The following is an 18519-nucleotide window of genomic DNA, read 5'->3' on the forward strand; positions in this document are numbered from 1 at the left end:
CGTTGTCCCCTCCTGAGGGCGCAGCAGATCCTTGCATCGTGCTTCTCATATTGTTGGTGGCTCTCAACACAATTGTGAGTGGGACCTAGTTTTATCGGGCCCCACAGTGGGTGCCAAATGCTCTCGTCAGTTGACTCGGTTGTCGGTTGACTCAAACAATAGTCTCTCGCCCCGTTTGTCTCTGTCTGGAATCGAACTTCGTTAGGTAGAAGAACGCTTCACCTGTAAAGACAAAGGGCGCCCTTACGGCCGTTTACACTCCGATGCTCAAGTCAGTAAGGGCTAGAAAATAGTAATGTGTGTAAAGTAGTTTCAGTCTTAGAAACGACGTACCTTGCTAGGGTTCTTACCACCCTATTTATAGGTTGTATCTAAGGTTACTTCTGTGATGTCATGTCTCTTAGTGAGCTTAGGGTTCCTGGGAGAATTTCCTTGCGCAGCTATTACACAATCTCAGTGTAATCTGGCGCATAGGACTTCCATTTTATGGAGTGCATAGATCTAACAACGTAGCCGCCAAGGTACCACCTACTCATGTATCAGCGCTACGACATCATTTGTTCTGTAGGTGCCCTAAGTATTCACGTGTCGTGCATGCAGTCTTCCCCTGGAAACCTAACCCTAACGAGCCTTAGCGCCTCCAAGGAACACTTGCTTGTGTCGTACCTGAATGTACCATACACACCTCATGCATGATCCTCTCGTGACTTAGGTCTTTTCTAGTATCTGGGTGTTAAGTCATGTTAATTCATATTGTCTGTGGGGCCCAACTTACGTGGCCCACTATCGCTATCAATCCACCGATGTCCGATGTCCAATGTCTTTCTCTGGTGCCGATGACTGAGGTTTGGCCTGTACAGGTAATATAAATGAGTTGAATTGTATTTGAATAGTTTGTTGAAGTACATAAAATGTGATGTTTGATGAGAATTGGTTGTTTGGTTTTAGATGATGATTGATTTAGAGAGCATATATGAGTGAGAACTGTCAATTGAATGTGTAGATTTATAAAACTATAAGTTGAATGAAATTTTAGTTCATAAATATAACAGGTAAAAAATGGTTTATGCATCTTTTTCTGCATATCTTGCTCAGGTGAGATAGTTCTCACTTAAGCGAGAATAAAATGAAAAGATGGGGTATTCTCGGGTCCACTTTTCACCCAAGCAAGAAGAAATCTAGCTCGGGCGAAACTTGAGTTGAAATTTTGGATGCTCTTGGGTTCAATCTCGCTCAAGCAAGAAAATTTTCGCTTGAGCGAGACCCATTCTTGCTCAAGCAAGATGATTTTCGCTCAAGCTAAACTCTGTATAAAAAAAATTAAAACTGAAATTTTTACCTTTGCTTTTAAAAGGTTACTTTATTTCTCTTCAGAGCTAATGGAATCATATAGATGAAGTTATTTAGGTGGTGAGAGTCGAAGGAGGTTCATATGAATAGGTAAGTTGTTTGAAAGATAACTAACTTGATATGTTATACGAGTTAACCCTGTCATACTAAGAGAGAGATGATATTTAAATTATTTATACGCATAACTGTGTGATTTTCATAGTGAGATAGTATGACAAGTGCAGGTATCTGAGTCTAAGTTAATGCACGAGTTTTTCGGAAGTAGAATCAAGTGTCTAAGTGTTGTGAGTTAGTAGAAGTCTGATATCAGAAAGATGAATTGTGAATTTGGATAGACACTTGATGATTACGTAGAACTGCATGAGAATTGATAGTTTTACGTGAATATTTAAAGTTATATTTATATTATAAATTTTAAAAATAGCTAGCTTACCCTTGCTTTGTTTTGTGGTTGTTTTCTTTAATGTGTGATGATTGTGTATTTACACGGGAGCAGATGATGGTATAGGTAATAGAACTCCTTAATGAGAAGTTGGATGATGAAATGTTTATTTTCTTTTAAATATTTATTTTAATTTTATGTAAATATTTAATCCATATGAAAAGAAATATATTTTAAAATACTATATAAAAAATTATAAACATGTTTATATTATATTTATATATTTATTTTAATATTTCATTCAATTATGATTATTAGATATAGAAAAAAATATAGGAATATTACTGTGACTGGCACATCTTCTATGGATTTATTGTAATTCCTTGAATTCATACCATATCTCCTAAAATGACTAGTTTAATCTTAATCTTCAAAATTTACATTTGTATATATTAATATAAAATTGTGGACTACAATTAAATTTATTAGTTGTGGGTTAAAATTGTTTACTTTTAAAAAACTAAAAAAATAGATATAACTTAAATTATTATAAAAACTAAAATTATACATTATAAAAGTAGGCCCTAAAAGTGTATAAAAAACATTTTGCTCCCTTTTTTTCTTTGCCTCCCCGCTTAATCCATATCACACGGGATAATTATAGACAACAGTTTCTGATTTGGATTATATAAGTGCTTAGTGTTGAATCCAAGGAGACGAATAGACGAAATGCCACACTGAGGAAGCTTCATGAGAGAAAAAACCATTTTTTCTTCTTCTCATTCACGGAATAGATAAGAGAAAACGGAGAAATCTCACCCCACAAATTCTCAAACATCTTTGTACCCTTATATTCCATTCAGCATTGAGGAAAATAATAAAACATGAGAAATTGAGAGACAAATAAACAATGACAATAAATGTTCATAAAGTGTTATTAAGAAACATAAAAAGTAAACAGAGGTAAATGAAGTAAAATCCGCAAGAGGAGAAAATAGGAAATGGAACTGAACATGCTATATAACTGGGCTTCTGGTTCAGAGTGCGAGCAGTATTGGGTTGAAGTTCTCACTCTGATTTGCGAAGGAACAAAATGGGTGATAATGGTACGATTAGGAACGAATCATTTTAATAATTGCGTATGTTAAATGGTATTGCATTCTTTTGATTTTCATTGCAAACACAGATTCGCTCTCGCAATTCCTCGCATCTGCTGTCGACGCTGCTCAAAAGGCTGGTGAGGTCGTTCCCCACTCCAATCTCTCTCACACTCTTTGTTTGTCTCTTTAGTTTCATCTCTTTTTGAACATCAAATACGATTTTCATTGCAGATTATTCGCAAAGGTTTCTATCAGACCAAGAACGTGCAGCACAAAGGACAGGTTTCTGCCTTGCCTTCATTTCTAACTTGGAAATTTCCACTGTAAGTAGACGATCAAAGGTACAATAATAACTCTTTTTACCTTTATTAGGTTGATTTGGTCACTGAAACTGATAAAGCATGTGAAGATCTCATATTTAATCATCTCAAGCAACTTTACCCCTCTCACAAGGTTCATTCCCCTCTCCCTCAACTTTACACCTAATCATTTTTTAGTTGGCCTTGCACTCTATATCTTCTCAACGTCATTGTGATTTCTTTTCCTTTTTAGTTCATTGGGGAAGAAACCACAGCTGCTGGTGGCAATGCAGAACTGACTGATGAACCCACATGGATAGTTGACCCTCTCGATGGAACTACTAATTTTGTTCATGGGTAAATATTGCTTTGATGTCTTAACTGATACATTGGCTTTTCCATATGGACTGATTATACTTCTGCCTTTTTAGGTTCCCTTTTGTTTGTGTATCCATCGGTCTTACAATTGGAAAAATTCCTACAGTTGGTGTTGTTTACAATCCTATCATTAATGAGGTGAGAACCTTTCTTTGGAACCACTGTCTGACCACACCGCCATTCCAAATTTCCTGACGTTTGAAGCATATGTATTATTCAATGGTAAACGTTATTATAATTAAACGAATCCTATCTTCTATTGGATTTTTCATATATCGTGTAGATTTTGGTATCTTTCTCTTCTTTGAGATTAAACAGGTAGAATCATATTAAAAAAGATAGACCCAAAATTTTCAAATAATATGATCATGTGAAGGTTCAACATGAGGGAATAGTTATTGTTTTTATTTTTGGTTACCATGAAAATTCAGATTGTTGGACAAAGCTTTCAATCAATATGTTCTCTTCTGTTATAAATAGTATTTCAATGACTTTAACGTATTTGTAATGGTTCGTTGAGGACTAGTGACATTGAAGTAATTGATTTAGGAACCAAAATCTATAACTTACTTTCTATTACTAATATTGGTATTGGTATGGAGAGGTTAATTGTTTTTGTTAAAGATACACACCAACTATATATATGACTAAATTATAATATATAAATGGAAGCAAATCTTAGTTACAAATTGATTTTAAGAGTTTTTATTTGTTTTCCCCCCTTCCTTGCTATGAAAACTGAAGTTTTAGAATGGCACATGTAGCTTTTCACTGGAATCCGTGGAAAAGGTGCTTTTCTGAACGGAAAGCCTATAAAAGGTGGATCTTCTGATCTCTGTCTTTTGATTGTTATCGTTAATGGAGTATAGTTACCTCATGGATATTGCCTTGAATTTTTCAGTATCATCACAAACTGAACTAATGAGCGCTCTTCTCGCCACAGAGGTATTTCAAGTTTGTTAGAGTTGATTTTGTGAAAGTTTTGCATTTATCCTTTTTCTAAGGATCAATGGTATGTGTTCTGTTCCACTCGCTATCCTTAATGAGAAACATTCAGTTGGGATAATTATTTGCTCCTGCATATCAATGTCCAATAGCCCTGCAGTTCTTTTGGTTAATAAAAAAAAACTGCAGACTGCATTCTGTCTGTTATTTGGTCTAAGCACCTATGCGAGCATGCATGTATGTATGTGTGTGTGCCATTACGTGTCAATCTTTATCTACACATTTGTATTCTCTTTTCAGTACCTTGCATCTGCGTCATGAGCTGTGTTAGAGGATCCATATAAATCATGATACTCTCCTTTTATTTTCCAAATAGATTTGTAACCTGACCATTTTGAATTTATAAATGCTGTATGCTCCTCGGTCTTTATGTGTTGCTCTGGTTATGTTTCTTTTTCTACTTGCCTCTCAAGTACTTCAAATTATAAACAAATGCCTCGTATGTACATTTCAAAGCCTTTCTATTTGTGAACTTGTGCAAACCTAGAAGGTACAAAATCTAAACATTTCCATCTATTTTGGTAATCACTGAGACACGATGAAGAAAATATAAGAAAGTAACATAGGAATTAAAATTTGTCTTTTTTGGGAGTTACATTGTAGAAACTGCAAATATGATCATTTAGCAGATTTTGATGTCAATGTCATTGCTAAGTTTGCTTTAAATTGTATTCCAGGTAACCCATTCATGATCTCATATATTATTGCCATCTATTGTGCAAAAAGAGTTGTATCCTCCCCAGCGACTTTCACCTTTTGTCCCTGCACATTTTTATTTAATTGCATGCAATTCCAGTCCTCGAGTATAAAAGTTATCATATTTTTGGGATACTAACGTGAAAGGGATGACTCAAACATGTGTCAGTTCCCTGTAATGTTTTAAATCAAGACAGATTTGAAATTCATTAAGTTTTATTTCTGAAAGTGCAGATTGGAACAAAACGTGACAATTTAACAGTAGATGTCTGTACAAATAGGATTAATAGCTTGCTTTTCAAGGTAAAATGAGGTGTTCTTCTTATTCAAATCAATCGGACTAAAGCTTGATATTGTTACATCATTATAACCATGCCTTTAATCTGATTAGGTGAGATCACTCAGGATGACTGGTTCCTGTGCCTTAAACCTTTGCGGTATTGCATGTGGAAGGCTGGATGTATTCTTTGAACTTGGCTTTGGAGGTCCTTGGTAGGAATTTTAACATCCCTCACAAATGGTGGGTATTATGATAATATGATCTGTTCCTAGATTAACAGTCTCTTCCTTCTTATTAGGGATGTGGCAGGCGGTGCGGTCATTGTTAGAGAAGCTGGAGGTGTTATATTTGATCCGTAAGTTCTGTAATTTGATTCTCTTGTTCTCTGTTCTAGACTGTTTGCACTGTTAGATGGGTAAGCTATTTTATTACTTGCATTAATCTTCATCTTGTGGGCATTTATGTTGTTATGGTTGGATGTACATACAATATGGGAAGTCCTTTCTATTCATTCGGAAGTATAAAAACAAACTTGGATGCATATGCTTGAAAGATTGTGTCAAGATCTGATGGTTCATTTGCTTCAGGTCTGGGGCTGATTTTGACATCACATCTCAGAGAGTAGCTGCTTCCAACCCTTTCTTGAAGGATGCCCTTGTTGATGTTGTGCGCCAAAACCTGTGAGAAACCTGCAATTAATAAATGAGACCGGAGAAATTTAGTCAGCCTTATCTTAGTTCGTTTCCCTTTTGTTAAAATGCTTTGTAGTGTGGATGCGTGACTTCAATCATTTTTCTAATTCTTGTATAACCTTACCAAAATTTTAGTATTCTATTCTCTAATTCAAAAATGTCAGATAGTTTAACCGTGCAACTTAATTTAGAATAATGCCATCTCATTGCCTATGCCGATCCTAAGAAACTTTCAACTTGATTATATTCTGTTTGTTCTCATCTTAACTCCTTTTGGATTTCATTTTTTTTAATTATTAGACGGCTGAGTCTTTTGGTAGTTGGTATATTTTAGGTAGTTGTATAGTCATAAAAATAATAAAAATTGACAGAAATTTGAGAAAATTGCAAGTGGTAAGTTATCTACTATTATAAAGTAAGTTGGCGTGCGTATCTACATCCGGCTGGACCGTGTTTGGTTTACATTTTCATAACATATGAACAACTGTGATTATATAAAATATAAAATGATTGGTCTAGTCTTGTGTCGAGAGAAGAACAGAGAATTATAAAAATCCATTATTCTTGGTGGATGTTGAGGGAAATTGGAGAACCCAATGCTTTGCTTTTAGTCTGACCAAGTCTATTCAAATTCAGGACGAGTCAATGATTGTGCCCCTAAATGTAATGTATTCAAGGAATCTGAGCTGTGTGCTTTAACGTTGAACTGCTACTTATTACTATAATTGAATCTTAGCCAATTTTTAATAAAATTGAATCAGATGAGTTGTTTCAATCAGAAAGAAAGAGCTTTATATTTTTCGCTTCGGTCATTTCTTATTATTTTATTATTTTGTTCAGTTGCATTTCTGAATCTTTATGAATTTATTGAATAGCAATCCAATTATAGACTGAGTTCCTATGGTATAATCTGGGACTTAAAGTGTGTTTTACATATTAATAGTTTATTTTCAAGAATGTAAACATGGAAATGTTCTTTCATGCTTCGAAAAACTATTCTTAATTATTATTGATTCATATAACTCTCAATTTTAGCATATTTTTTCTACATTTCCATTCCCAAAAGAGGGTTGTGAAAGTGCTATTCTCACACAAATATGAAAAGTGGGATGTTCGTATTATTATGTCGAACACGTGTAACTTCCATTTTTACTTATATTTTATTTAAATTATTTTAAATTTTAAAAACTGTTTTAAAGAATATCAGAATGTAACCAATGATACTGTTAAATATCCTTCTTTGGCGTCGCCAGAAGCCGAAGAAAGAAAGAAAGAGGTTGCTCCCGTGGAACGCAAAAGATATTTGAAACTCAAGATATGTAGAAGGAGTAAGACACAGGTAAGAAGTAATTAATCATAAATACAAATATGAAGTAACAGAAACCGATACAACCTAAGTGCAGTAACAGTATAAATAAAACAAGAACCTGAAAGTCACTTTCCTATGAAAGAATAACCTCAAAACTGAGAGTCTAAGCAGCTGGAGTACTCCCAAATACCCTCAACATTATACAAAGGAGTCCAACGACAAAACACACACCGGTAGAAGTAGTAAGAGGCATAAAATCACAAAACAAACCAATATCTATCTGGCTACATATCCTACGCCTGCTGTGGCCTAGAACCAAACCCATTAACACCATTTTCTCCGTGTGGCAACTTGTTCTCTGACCTTCTCCTCTTCAACACTATGATCCATGTGAAAGCTTCCAAAAACACAGCAATGCCACCCAATGCTCCAATAATACCAATGTACGCATGCTTCCAGTTATTGTAGCGATTCCCTACGTAATTTTCCAAGGTGTCGAACCCTTCGAAAACGTTGGCGATACTGAGGGATATGGTGGCGTATCCGACCAAGTAGTGGTAGGCATTCCAGTACACTCTGAATTTATGGTCCTTGTTGGGCCTCAAGAACAGCGCAAACACCTGCATCCAATTATACCACATGTAGCTTTCTATCAGTACCATCACACACTAGTATAGCATCACAGAAAGGACACGACTTAAGCATATATTGCTTAAGGGTGTCATAACATGAAAACCTCGTACCTGAAGAGTTCCAAGGCAGACGAGGACAATAGCAATCGTTCTGTGAGTGTCGTATTCAACACCCTCGGAGTCACTGCCGAGTTTGAGACCGGTTCCGAATCCGGAAATACCTACTATGTATGCAGAGGCTTGGCAAGTGATGTGAAGATAAAACCAAGCAGGGTCTGCAGATTTGAACACCTTCAAGTACCTCGCGATTATGGCACCCGTTGGCATCAATATGCCCCAGCTCACCGCATTCAGCACTCCATGGGTCTGAAATTAATAATCTCCACACTCAATACATCTCTACTCAAACACCAAAGTAAACTTCTGAGCCTATTTGATTCCCTCTCGCTCTCTTGTTTTGAAAAACTGTTTTCTAAAACAATTCTATACAATTAATTTCTTATCCAAGATCTACTATGATTTGAAAATTGTTAAGAAAACAAAAACAATTGAGAGATGTTGTTACATCCTCTCCTGTTTTCTTCAAGTTTTGTGTTCAAATGCTCAAAAACAAAATTTAAGAAAACAGAATTGACATATTCACCTGACAAACACTTTCAAATATACCCTCTATTGAAATAAACTTAAGAAACAGATAATTGCGCTTGAAAGCATGTATTTTTTAATAGATGGACACTAAAGGAGTCATGTCATTGTGATGCATGATATGATCGAAAACATTAAGCAAAGACTGGTGATTACGTTTCTTCTTTTTTGGCGTGAATTCCCATTTGTCTGAGTGGAGGAACCGGAAAGAAGATTCAACGTTTCCTTGGAGTTTTGGTGGGAAGTCTCGTGGCTATGCTCTTGAGGGGTAGTGCCAGAGAGAGGTCCATCCTGCCAGACGTGGACGAAGGAGGTGGTGTCGTTGGGAAGTGTGAGAGTGGCGAAAATGGTGACCTCGTTGTTCACAAAGGTGGCACTCAACCCCGACACGGGATAACTGATTGCCCCCTCTTCCAACTGCGTCCTGGTGCTCACTATGTTGGAGGTATAGACCCTTGGGCTTCCATTTGACTGAGGAATGGCCACCAGGGCCTGGGCTCCAATCATGGCTGGTTCCAGAGTGTTGGTGGGATTGATGGCCCATGCCACCCACCTGTTTGTTGTGGTGATTCCTGCGTGTACGAATGCTATCTCCAACTTCCCACTCGCCTGGTCGTATGTCCAGTGCAGGTACGCTGTCAACTGTGGAAGATCACGACATGTGGCAAACAACCTGTTAGAGAATGTTTGGCTTCCACACGTCTGGGCCGAGGATGTCACAACCACGCTACTCAAAACACACAAGGCCAACACCAGCCTCAACATGCTGCCCATCAACATGTCTGGTCGTGTAATCTATCTTAATTGCTGCCAATCTGTGAATGACTTGACAAGTTGAGAAAGTGTATCAACGAATTTGGTACCAAATGGGTTTTGAGAATTGAAAAGAAAATTTGTTTCTTGTGATGCAAACAACAGCTTTGAGGTGGAGCAGGTAGTGGAGATGATGGGTTGAGGGAGATGGAAAAGGAGGGGTGAGTTTATTTATAAGATAAGAGTTGGTGGGTTTTGGCAGTTGAGTTGTTTAATGTGCAAGAATTACAATGTGGAAGGACGGAAGGTAGAAATTAAAAAAGAGTTTGAATAGGTTTTTATAATGTTGAAGTTATTGACAAATTAAACAGTAGATAAATTAATCAGGAAATCTTCCTTCCAAAGCAATCATAAGAATTAACTATCCCTTTTGGGAAGCTTCCTTTCCGTGTTAAGGTTAAGGTGGTTTGATTTTTTCCACCAAGAATGCTTCCCAAGTTTAGCTCTGCATCTATCGTTTTCTGATCACTAAGCTTATACATCAATTTAACAAGCTCCATCATGAGTGGAGCCTGCATGTAGAAGAGGACCACTCTTTCCACCCCAACGTGCCAGAGTAGTTGCACGACGTGACTCCATAGATACCTTTTTCTTTTGTTGCATTTAGTTTAAATAATTGTTTCCAAATATTATTTTTTTTATACTGGATTCTTAATTAAACTTTTCAAATTTAATTCTTATAGTCAACTCTTCATTAAACTTTGGAAAACATTTAAGGATTTTGTCGTTTTTATACGAAACACTACACCAAAATACTAAGGCCCGATTTTCTTTTAAGGATTTGTTGAATGAAAATAAAGTCTCGCATATGATTGTCGAAGCACCCTACAAGTTCGTACGTCACATACAGAAAAAGAAGAAAAAAAATGAATAGTACATATATATAAGTAGATATTGCTACTACTGTTCAATAAATACATCACAGTTGAGAAAACTATATGGATGGAAATGAAAATTTGGAGTAGTTTGGGAGAGATCAAACTCGAAAGAGTTTATAAGAACTTACGCTCAATTAGTTAAGTAGTAGTTTTTTCATATGATGGTTGAAAAAGAATTTTTTACCAGTTAAATTAAATTAATTTTGATATTAAATTTAAGAAAAAAAATCAAGAAGTTGAACTCCCACTAGATAAGTATTTCATTACTATGGAGAAATTAGGTTTACGGTTACTCATATTTTTCGTGGAGAGAATGCGTCTGCCGATAAATTAGCTAATTTATGGTTTATTCATAAAGAATCTTTTTATTGGTATAATAGGCGTTCATCTAGTTTATTCTTATAATTATTTATGAATAGATATAGTCTACCTATGTATCGTTTAACATATAGGTTTTTGTCTAGTCCCCTATATTTTTGTATTTTTTTTAATAATAATTTTTTCATGTGATGGCAAATGATTGTTGTTACTTGAGTATCAGTCTAGCTGAAATCTCAAGTTGCATAATGATACCTAACATAAAAGTTTTTATTTAAAAAAAAAAACTCTCACTAGACAAGATTAAGACAATATTTGTAGCTTAACACGAGCGAAAACAACTCCTAATATATAGATTAATAATTTCTAAATAATACTTTCCATTCATAATAAACTATAAATTTAAATACAAAAATAGATTAAAATTTTCTGGAGAAATTTGTCGATTTAAAAAAAATATAGTTCTATTATAAACTAAACATTTTTTTCTTTATTATAACTCTTTTAGGTATTATTATTAAGGGAAAATTTGTTTTAGTTATTATTTGTTTTGAAGTTTAGAGTTCTTTTATGCTTGAAAAGTGTTGTTCCCGTCGGTTGACCTAAAACGTCTTCGTGCGTCCACGAAGATCTCGCGTCCAAGAATCCCTCCGTCCCTACGTGCCTTTCCTCCTATGGAATCACCTGAAAACAAAGAGACAAAGGGCGCCCTTGCGGTCGTTTGCACTCTGACACTCAAGTCAAACTCTAGGGCAAAGAAACACCAAAAAACTCTAACTCTGAGAGCTTTTGTGTGTGTGTATTCTCTCTGTGTGTTACTTGCATTAGAATTGTGTACCTTGTTGTGTTGGTTGTTACCCTTTATATACTCTAGTGTTTCTGCCCCTTTCGCTAACTGTAACTTAGGCTTACTGTAGGTGCGTCTTAGCGTCACTATCACCCACTCTGAGGGCCATCTAGTGCGTAAGACTCCCTTCCCGGAGTGCAACCTTCACGGGATGACCACTTGGGTGCCAACTCATGCACCCAATCTCTGGGCCATCCGCCCTGGGAGTGCCTTTAGCTACTCACATGCCATGCATGCAGATCACCCCTGGAACGTGACCCTTACGAGTCGTCTCTTTCCCAGTGGCTCTTTGATTGTGGCACACCCTACCGCGTCGTCCACACCCCATGCATGGGGGCTCGGTGATCTAGGCCTCTCCCTTACTGAGTATGGCTTGGAAACCACCTTTTTCGACCCATCTTTACTGTTTAGGGTTACCAAGGTCCGAGGCCTCCACGCCCTACACCTTGATGCTGCCCCCTCCTCGGCTACCCTCACTCGTGTGTTTCGCGAGACACTAGCCTGTCCTCCCAGCCTCCCAGTGGACCCAGCCTTTGGGGCCCCACCATAACTGCGGTCAACGCCGAGGTCCGAGGATCGTCCGGCACAAGTGTATTGAAGAATTAAAGAAAATGTGTCTTAAGGAAGAAGATTTATATAAAATGTCTTTCACATCAACTCCTAAAATTATATTGGTATACCAGAATCTTAAACCACTTTCTTTTTATTTTATTTTTCACACACTTTGATTTTCATAATTTCTTACATATTTCAAAATTATATTTCATTTATATCCTTAAAATGAATTGAAATAATTAAAAATAATATATATTAAAAAATGTATATTTATAATATAATTTACGTATTTAAAAAATACTTCTTTCTATCATAAAACCTAATTGTATAAAAATAGGCATTTATCTTATACATAAAATAAAATACTAGTTAGGTAAATATCTTCATCATTATTTTGAGTTTTGAAATATAAATTTAATGTTTTTTTAGGTGATGTATTATTACGTGCAGAATTTGGGAATCTGCTGAAGAAACAGGCACACTAAAAGTGAAGTGGTCATTAGCAATAGAAAATTCTTAAGAATGAGTCTACGAAGCAATTAAAATTGAAGAATTATGATTACATGGTTTAAGAATTGGAATCCAATTTGGTATGTTGGTAGCACTATTGTGTTGAAGATCTTTATTGATTGTTGTGTTGGAGATCTCGTACCTTTTTTGATAAATAAGTATATTTTGTAGTATATGATTAAATATAAATTTTATTTCATAAGTTAATTTTGTAAAATTAAATTAAATTTAAAATTTACAATTTAATATGGTATTTATAATCTATTATAAATAAAAATTTATTAGATTTATTAAATTTTATGGAGATTATCCATAAATATATAATATTATAAATTGACAGGTAAAAAAAAGTGTATTAAAAATTTTACATATCTTAAAAGTAAAATATTATATAATATGTAAATAAATAAAATCTTTATTTTATAAAATGGAGTTAGATTATCTAATTCTTAATAATTATGCAATTAAAATTGGTTCCATAACTCCAATCATCTTCTAAGTCAAAATTGTTCACCTTTTCGTTCTGGCACGTTTTGCTACTTGCTATTACGCTGTCGTTCTTCTATATTCCCCACTGTACATATATTATATTTTATATGTATGAATATTTCACACGTGAAATTAAATAACGAACTCATCATTTGAGGTGTACGGTTTTCACACATTTTAAATATATTTTAACAAATTTGATCAACAACTGTTTAAAATAAATTATACATTAATCATAAATATATATTTTTCTCATTTCTATCCCAACCACACAAACTATATTTATTTTTATACAACCTATGCTGCTGAAGAAAATAAAATGACACCAAATATGCAACAATCGGTCAATTTATCTTCATATAACTGAAAATCACTCTTCATTATTGTTTTTAAATATAATTATTATGAGGATTATTTCAAACAAGTTAATGGTAAAAGTTTATCGTAATTTAATTTAAAAAATATTATTTGAAGTGTAAATATGGTGTGATAAAAAGAACAGAGTCCTCATCGGAAAAGGTGAAGTAATAAAAATATAAGGATATTACTTAGTTCTATCAGTTCACTTCTATCTAATCCATTCTAATTAAATTAAGTTGAATCTTATTTATGATTATGTTAAATTCAATCCAATCAAAATCAACTCATTTTTATGATTGGATGATGGGATTAGTATGAAGAATGCAATATCTAATCTTATACTTATTCTTGTACTTGCTCACATCTATTTGCAGTTGATATAATCTTAGAAAAATCGATAAAACTTCTATAATGACGATGTGTCTTCCTTCGTTTAATCTTCATTGTTCACATTTGGTGTTCAGCTATGTAGTATCTCAACCCTAATATTAGAAGAAGAAAAACTAAATACTCTTGTGACTATACATCTTATTCTTCTTTGTATCAACCTAAACATTAACATTTTTTTCGTTCGTCATTCATCTTCAATGTTTGTCTCCGTCACATCTCAAACCTAACATTTGACAAACAAGCCTAAACATTGTTACAACTTTATCATTCTCCTCCATTATTTGTCTCTGCCTTTTATCTTCGTTGTTTGCTTCTGCATCAATTGCCTCTACCATTTGTTTATGTCGTTCACATGCGTTATCTCTTTTCCAACACAATTGCGTCTTCGACCTTTAGTTTAGGTGAAATAATTTGCATTTTAATATTTCACTCTTTTAAATGAAGACACTATTTTTCTTTTCATGTCACTGCCTTGCTTATAATTTATAGGAACACAAGCTCTTCATTGTGGGGCAGAAAGCACACCGACATCTGTTGTGTTCTACTATATTTTTTGCACACTTGATTTGGTGAATATGGTTGGTGGTGGTGAGAGTGTTAATTTTTAATTGTTATTTTTACTGATTATTTTTATTTATTCTTATATGAAATAGAGTGTTGATTATTATTGAATTTTTTTGGTAATTTGTAATTGTTCCAGTATCCACACAAACGAAAAAGATTACTTGCACTTGATCTACTACTAGGAAGAAAAATATTAATGTCTAAAGTCTTATTTCACTAGTTCCTTTGAAAATCCTACTCTATTTGCACCGTTTGAAATTTAATCACCATCAATGTTAAATATTCGTACACAACCAAAGTCATATAAACCATGTTAAGGACCCAAGACAACACCTGCAAATTCAACTACAGTGACAAGTCATATAAGACTAATACACTATAAAAAAATCATTAAATAACAACTAATTAGAGAAAAAAATAATTAGTCACTATATTGTCTAAGGTAAATATTGTTTATAAATTAAAAAATTATTAGTATATAAAGTAGTTTCTATTATTAATAAAAAATTTATTAATAATAAAAACTACTTTAGATACAAATAGTTTTTTAGTTTCTAAAATAATATCTAACTTAGTTAATATAATGACTAATTATTTTTTTGTTTTTAAATTAATTGATATTTAATAATTTTATTGTAGTAATGGTAAAAAGTATGAGACCATTGATTAAACAATTTGAATGGTTGTTATATGAACCTAATAAAGATATTGATTGAGAAATAAATATATGAACCGTAATTATTTTTTTTAAACATTGTTTTATTTATTAAATTTGTTGATATTTGAAAATTTCATCTTTTGAATTTTTCTTTTCAAAATCTTCCCTAACCAAATTAAATATGCTCAATAATAGGTAGAGTTGGATTCATTTTAATATCAAAATTGCATAAATTCAATCCAATCTAATATTTTGTTACTGGTTGGATAGATTGGATAATGAGTTTGTCCATATCTTACTCAACTCAATATAAAAATACTCCTAAACAATACAAAATAATAGAAAAATATATATTTATATTTTTGAAATAAGAAACAAATTATACCATATAATAAATTGATGATTTATTAAAAATGAGGAATTCATTTATTTACTAACAAAAATGTGTTTTTAGAAATCATTTTCATTAAATATTCTAACCCTGATTAAGACACCCTATTATTATTAGGATGATGACCGTATTTAATATATTGTATTTTTTAAATTTTATATTTTTATCACAATTTTGTTTTTAAAATATGATGTATATATAAACCAACTTTGACTTATAAATGATGATGTGAAACTTCTGAATCCAAAGGAACAATTTTTTTTATATTTTTTATTCCTCTTAAGAAATATTTTTTAAACTTAATCTGGTTCAAATATTTTTTTAATGAAATAAATTTAAAATAATTAAAGTTTGTGTATTAATAATATATTTTTAATTTAACTTTCCAAAATTAAAATTTCAACACATTAAATTTATGTATAGAATACAATATTAAAAATTCATTTTTTTATTTATTACATGGATAGATTTTTATTTTTTTGAAAATTTAAAATTTCCAAAATTTGCTAATGTTTAATTTATTTTTAAAATATAAATTCCCAAAAAAAAAATATTTCCTAATAATATATATTTAGTTATAATTTTCATATTTATCATGAAATAGGTATTAACCTATTTTTTTCTCAAAATATAAGAAAAGGTTTTTCTTAATTGAGTACTTTTTATTATTTTATGTGGTAAGTAACTAAAACTCTTTATTAAAATATGATATTACTTTTAATTCAAAATATATAAATATTTGTAAAATATTGATGACTAACCAAATACATCAAATCACATTTGTGAATATGAACTATGATTTTCAAACTAGAAAAAGATGAGCAAATGTTGTTAAATGTCTTTAACACTCACTTTATAGTATAGAGTGATGATTTAAATGATTGAATATGTAAACAAAAGAGAAAGAGAAAAATGAGATGTGACAATGAGACTTTCGGTGATAGTGGGTGGAGAAATACAACCTAATCAATAAAAGGTGTTTTTTTAATACCCAATCCATTATCGAAGATTATAATAGATTATGATGATTATTATTATTTTTGCTATTTTTATTTTAATAACACATAGTTAAAATTAAAACTAGATATAAATAAATAAAACTATTAATAGTACTTAAATTCTTTTTTTCTATTTTTCAAAAAAACAATTCAAATTTCCACTTTTTTCTTTTTTCTTTTTTCTTCCTCCTCTTTTTCTTATTTTCCTTTAGACCAAATTTAGATTAAATGGTGTGATTTTTCTAATGATCACCATATAACATTTTGGTGTTTTTAAGAGAAAAATATAAATCTATACTGATAAAAAAAATAGAGTTAATATGGCTATAAATCTTTGATCATATGTGTTGAATATATACTTTACAGTGTTTTATTTTATACATTTAAAATATCCTTAATAGGACTCTTGAAGATTAATTTCTTTTTAAGGATGAGTTATTTGCTTATATCAATAAAAATAATTTAATGCATATAATTACAATTTGATTTTTTTGGAGTTGTTTTTTTAAGAAAGCAGTGAAGGTGCTGTTAACATTTATAATAAATAAATAAGTCAAACAAACCAAAAAATTGTAAATATTAAGTTTTATAAACTTAGTACTTGGCAGGTTTGGATAGTACAAGTTTTACTCTTTGAGAAGGTTTCGTACGCAGGGGCTGTGGTACGAGATAGTACAGGTCTGAGAGGGAATTTTTAGTTCTTTTATAATATTATGACTACTATTTTTCTTAATTAGAGTTATATAAATATCAGTGATATTAAAATAAATAAAAATATTTATTCAAAATATATTAATAATTATAAATTAGTTATACGTAATTAAATAATTTAAATAAAATAATAAATACAATACTTAATCGAATTATTGCCAAAAAATAATTTAACAATTTAATATGCTTTCATAAGAATATTTTAATGTATTAAGTAGTATTTTTCATTTTGTAATAATATCAAAGTTAAATTAATGACAAAAACAAAAAATATGTTATATCTAACTAGAACTAAATATGTAAATAGGTTATACCTATATATTTCGCATCATCTTAAACAAGCTTTAAATTTAGAGACTAAATTTCATTTGTAAAGAGTCTATTTAATATCCCGATTTATCATATTTACTTATTATGAATAAAATATCTAAATAAATATTTATATATATATATATATCAATATTTATATATATATATATATCAATTATAAAAGTACTTCAAAAATATATTATTCTTTATAGAAATTTAAAAAATATATATATACAATAAAAAAATTTAAAAAAAAAACACTCACATGTAATACCCAATCATAACATATATTAAAAATAATCCCAAAACAAAAATAGCAGGATAAATTAATATATTTTAAAACTTTTAATAAAACTTTAAAATTTAAAATAATTCAATCACAAATGTTTACAATTATTTCATTTTTCACATTATGTGTGTTTATATGTTTATGGGTAGTCTAATATGGGTAACCTGATAAATCCAATGAACTCTCGTTAGGATAAACTTTAAATGGTTATGATATCATATCAATAAGTGAACTTTAACTCTAGTTCAACCTTATAAAATTGACTTATAAGGTGAGGTTTGTATACACTTATATATTATGAGATGTCTTTATTACTAGTCGATGTGAGATTTCTAACAATATCAATACACCATTCAATCACATCAAAATTTAGATTTTTAAAACAATCCAATTATCTCACAAATTATACATAAACACGTGACTATTTACTTTTAATAACGTATTTAAAGAAATTAAATATTTTTACTTAAAAACAATAAACAATAATAAACTAGTCTTTAAAAAGCCAAAATAAAATTTAAGTTTTTTTAACTTCAACGAAAATGGTCTCGCCTAAGTAAAAATCAACTCAAGAGGATTCCAAAATTTAACCAATATTTGCTTAAGTGAGATTTCCTCTCGCTAAAGCGAAAATGGACTCGAGAACATCCCATTTTTCTCCCTTGAGTGAA

At 31.8% G+C, this 18519-nt stretch overlaps 2 protein-coding genes across 2 annotated transcripts; one reads left to right on the forward strand and one right to left on the reverse strand.

Annotated features, from left to right (window-relative positions):
- The first annotated feature begins 2450 nt into the window (after positions 1–2450).
- On the forward strand, positions 2451–6363 carry LOC137806762 (inositol-phosphate phosphatase). Its single transcript, XM_068607034.1, has 12 exons — positions 2451–2838; positions 2919–2974; positions 3064–3114; positions 3205–3285; positions 3385–3488; positions 3563–3647; positions 4274–4328; positions 4411–4454; positions 5445–5513; positions 5602–5702; positions 5789–5845; positions 6078–6363. The coding sequence occupies exons 1-12, from the start codon at positions 2826–2828 to the stop codon at positions 6172–6174; spliced, it is 813 nt and encodes a 270-aa protein (XP_068463135.1). The 5' UTR covers positions 2451–2825; the 3' UTR covers positions 6175–6363.
- A 1159-nt stretch (positions 6364–7522) lies between these two features.
- On the reverse strand, positions 7523–9833 carry LOC137806763 (cytochrome b561 and DOMON domain-containing protein At5g47530-like). The gene is made up of 3 exons (XM_068607035.1): positions 8925–9833; positions 8235–8489; positions 7523–8111 (listed from the first exon to the last, which is right to left on the reverse strand). Exons 1-3 carry the CDS (start codon positions 9546–9548, stop codon positions 7785–7787), a joined length of 1206 nt encoding a protein of 401 aa, XP_068463136.1. The 5' UTR covers positions 9549–9833; the 3' UTR covers positions 7523–7784.
- Positions 9834–18519: the final 8686 nt, after the last annotated feature.

Source organism: Phaseolus vulgaris, chromosome 3, assembly GCF_000499845.2.
Source record: "Phaseolus vulgaris cultivar G19833 chromosome 3, P. vulgaris v2.0, whole genome shotgun sequence".
Taxonomy (NCBI): domain Eukaryota; kingdom Viridiplantae; phylum Streptophyta; class Magnoliopsida; order Fabales; family Fabaceae; genus Phaseolus; species Phaseolus vulgaris.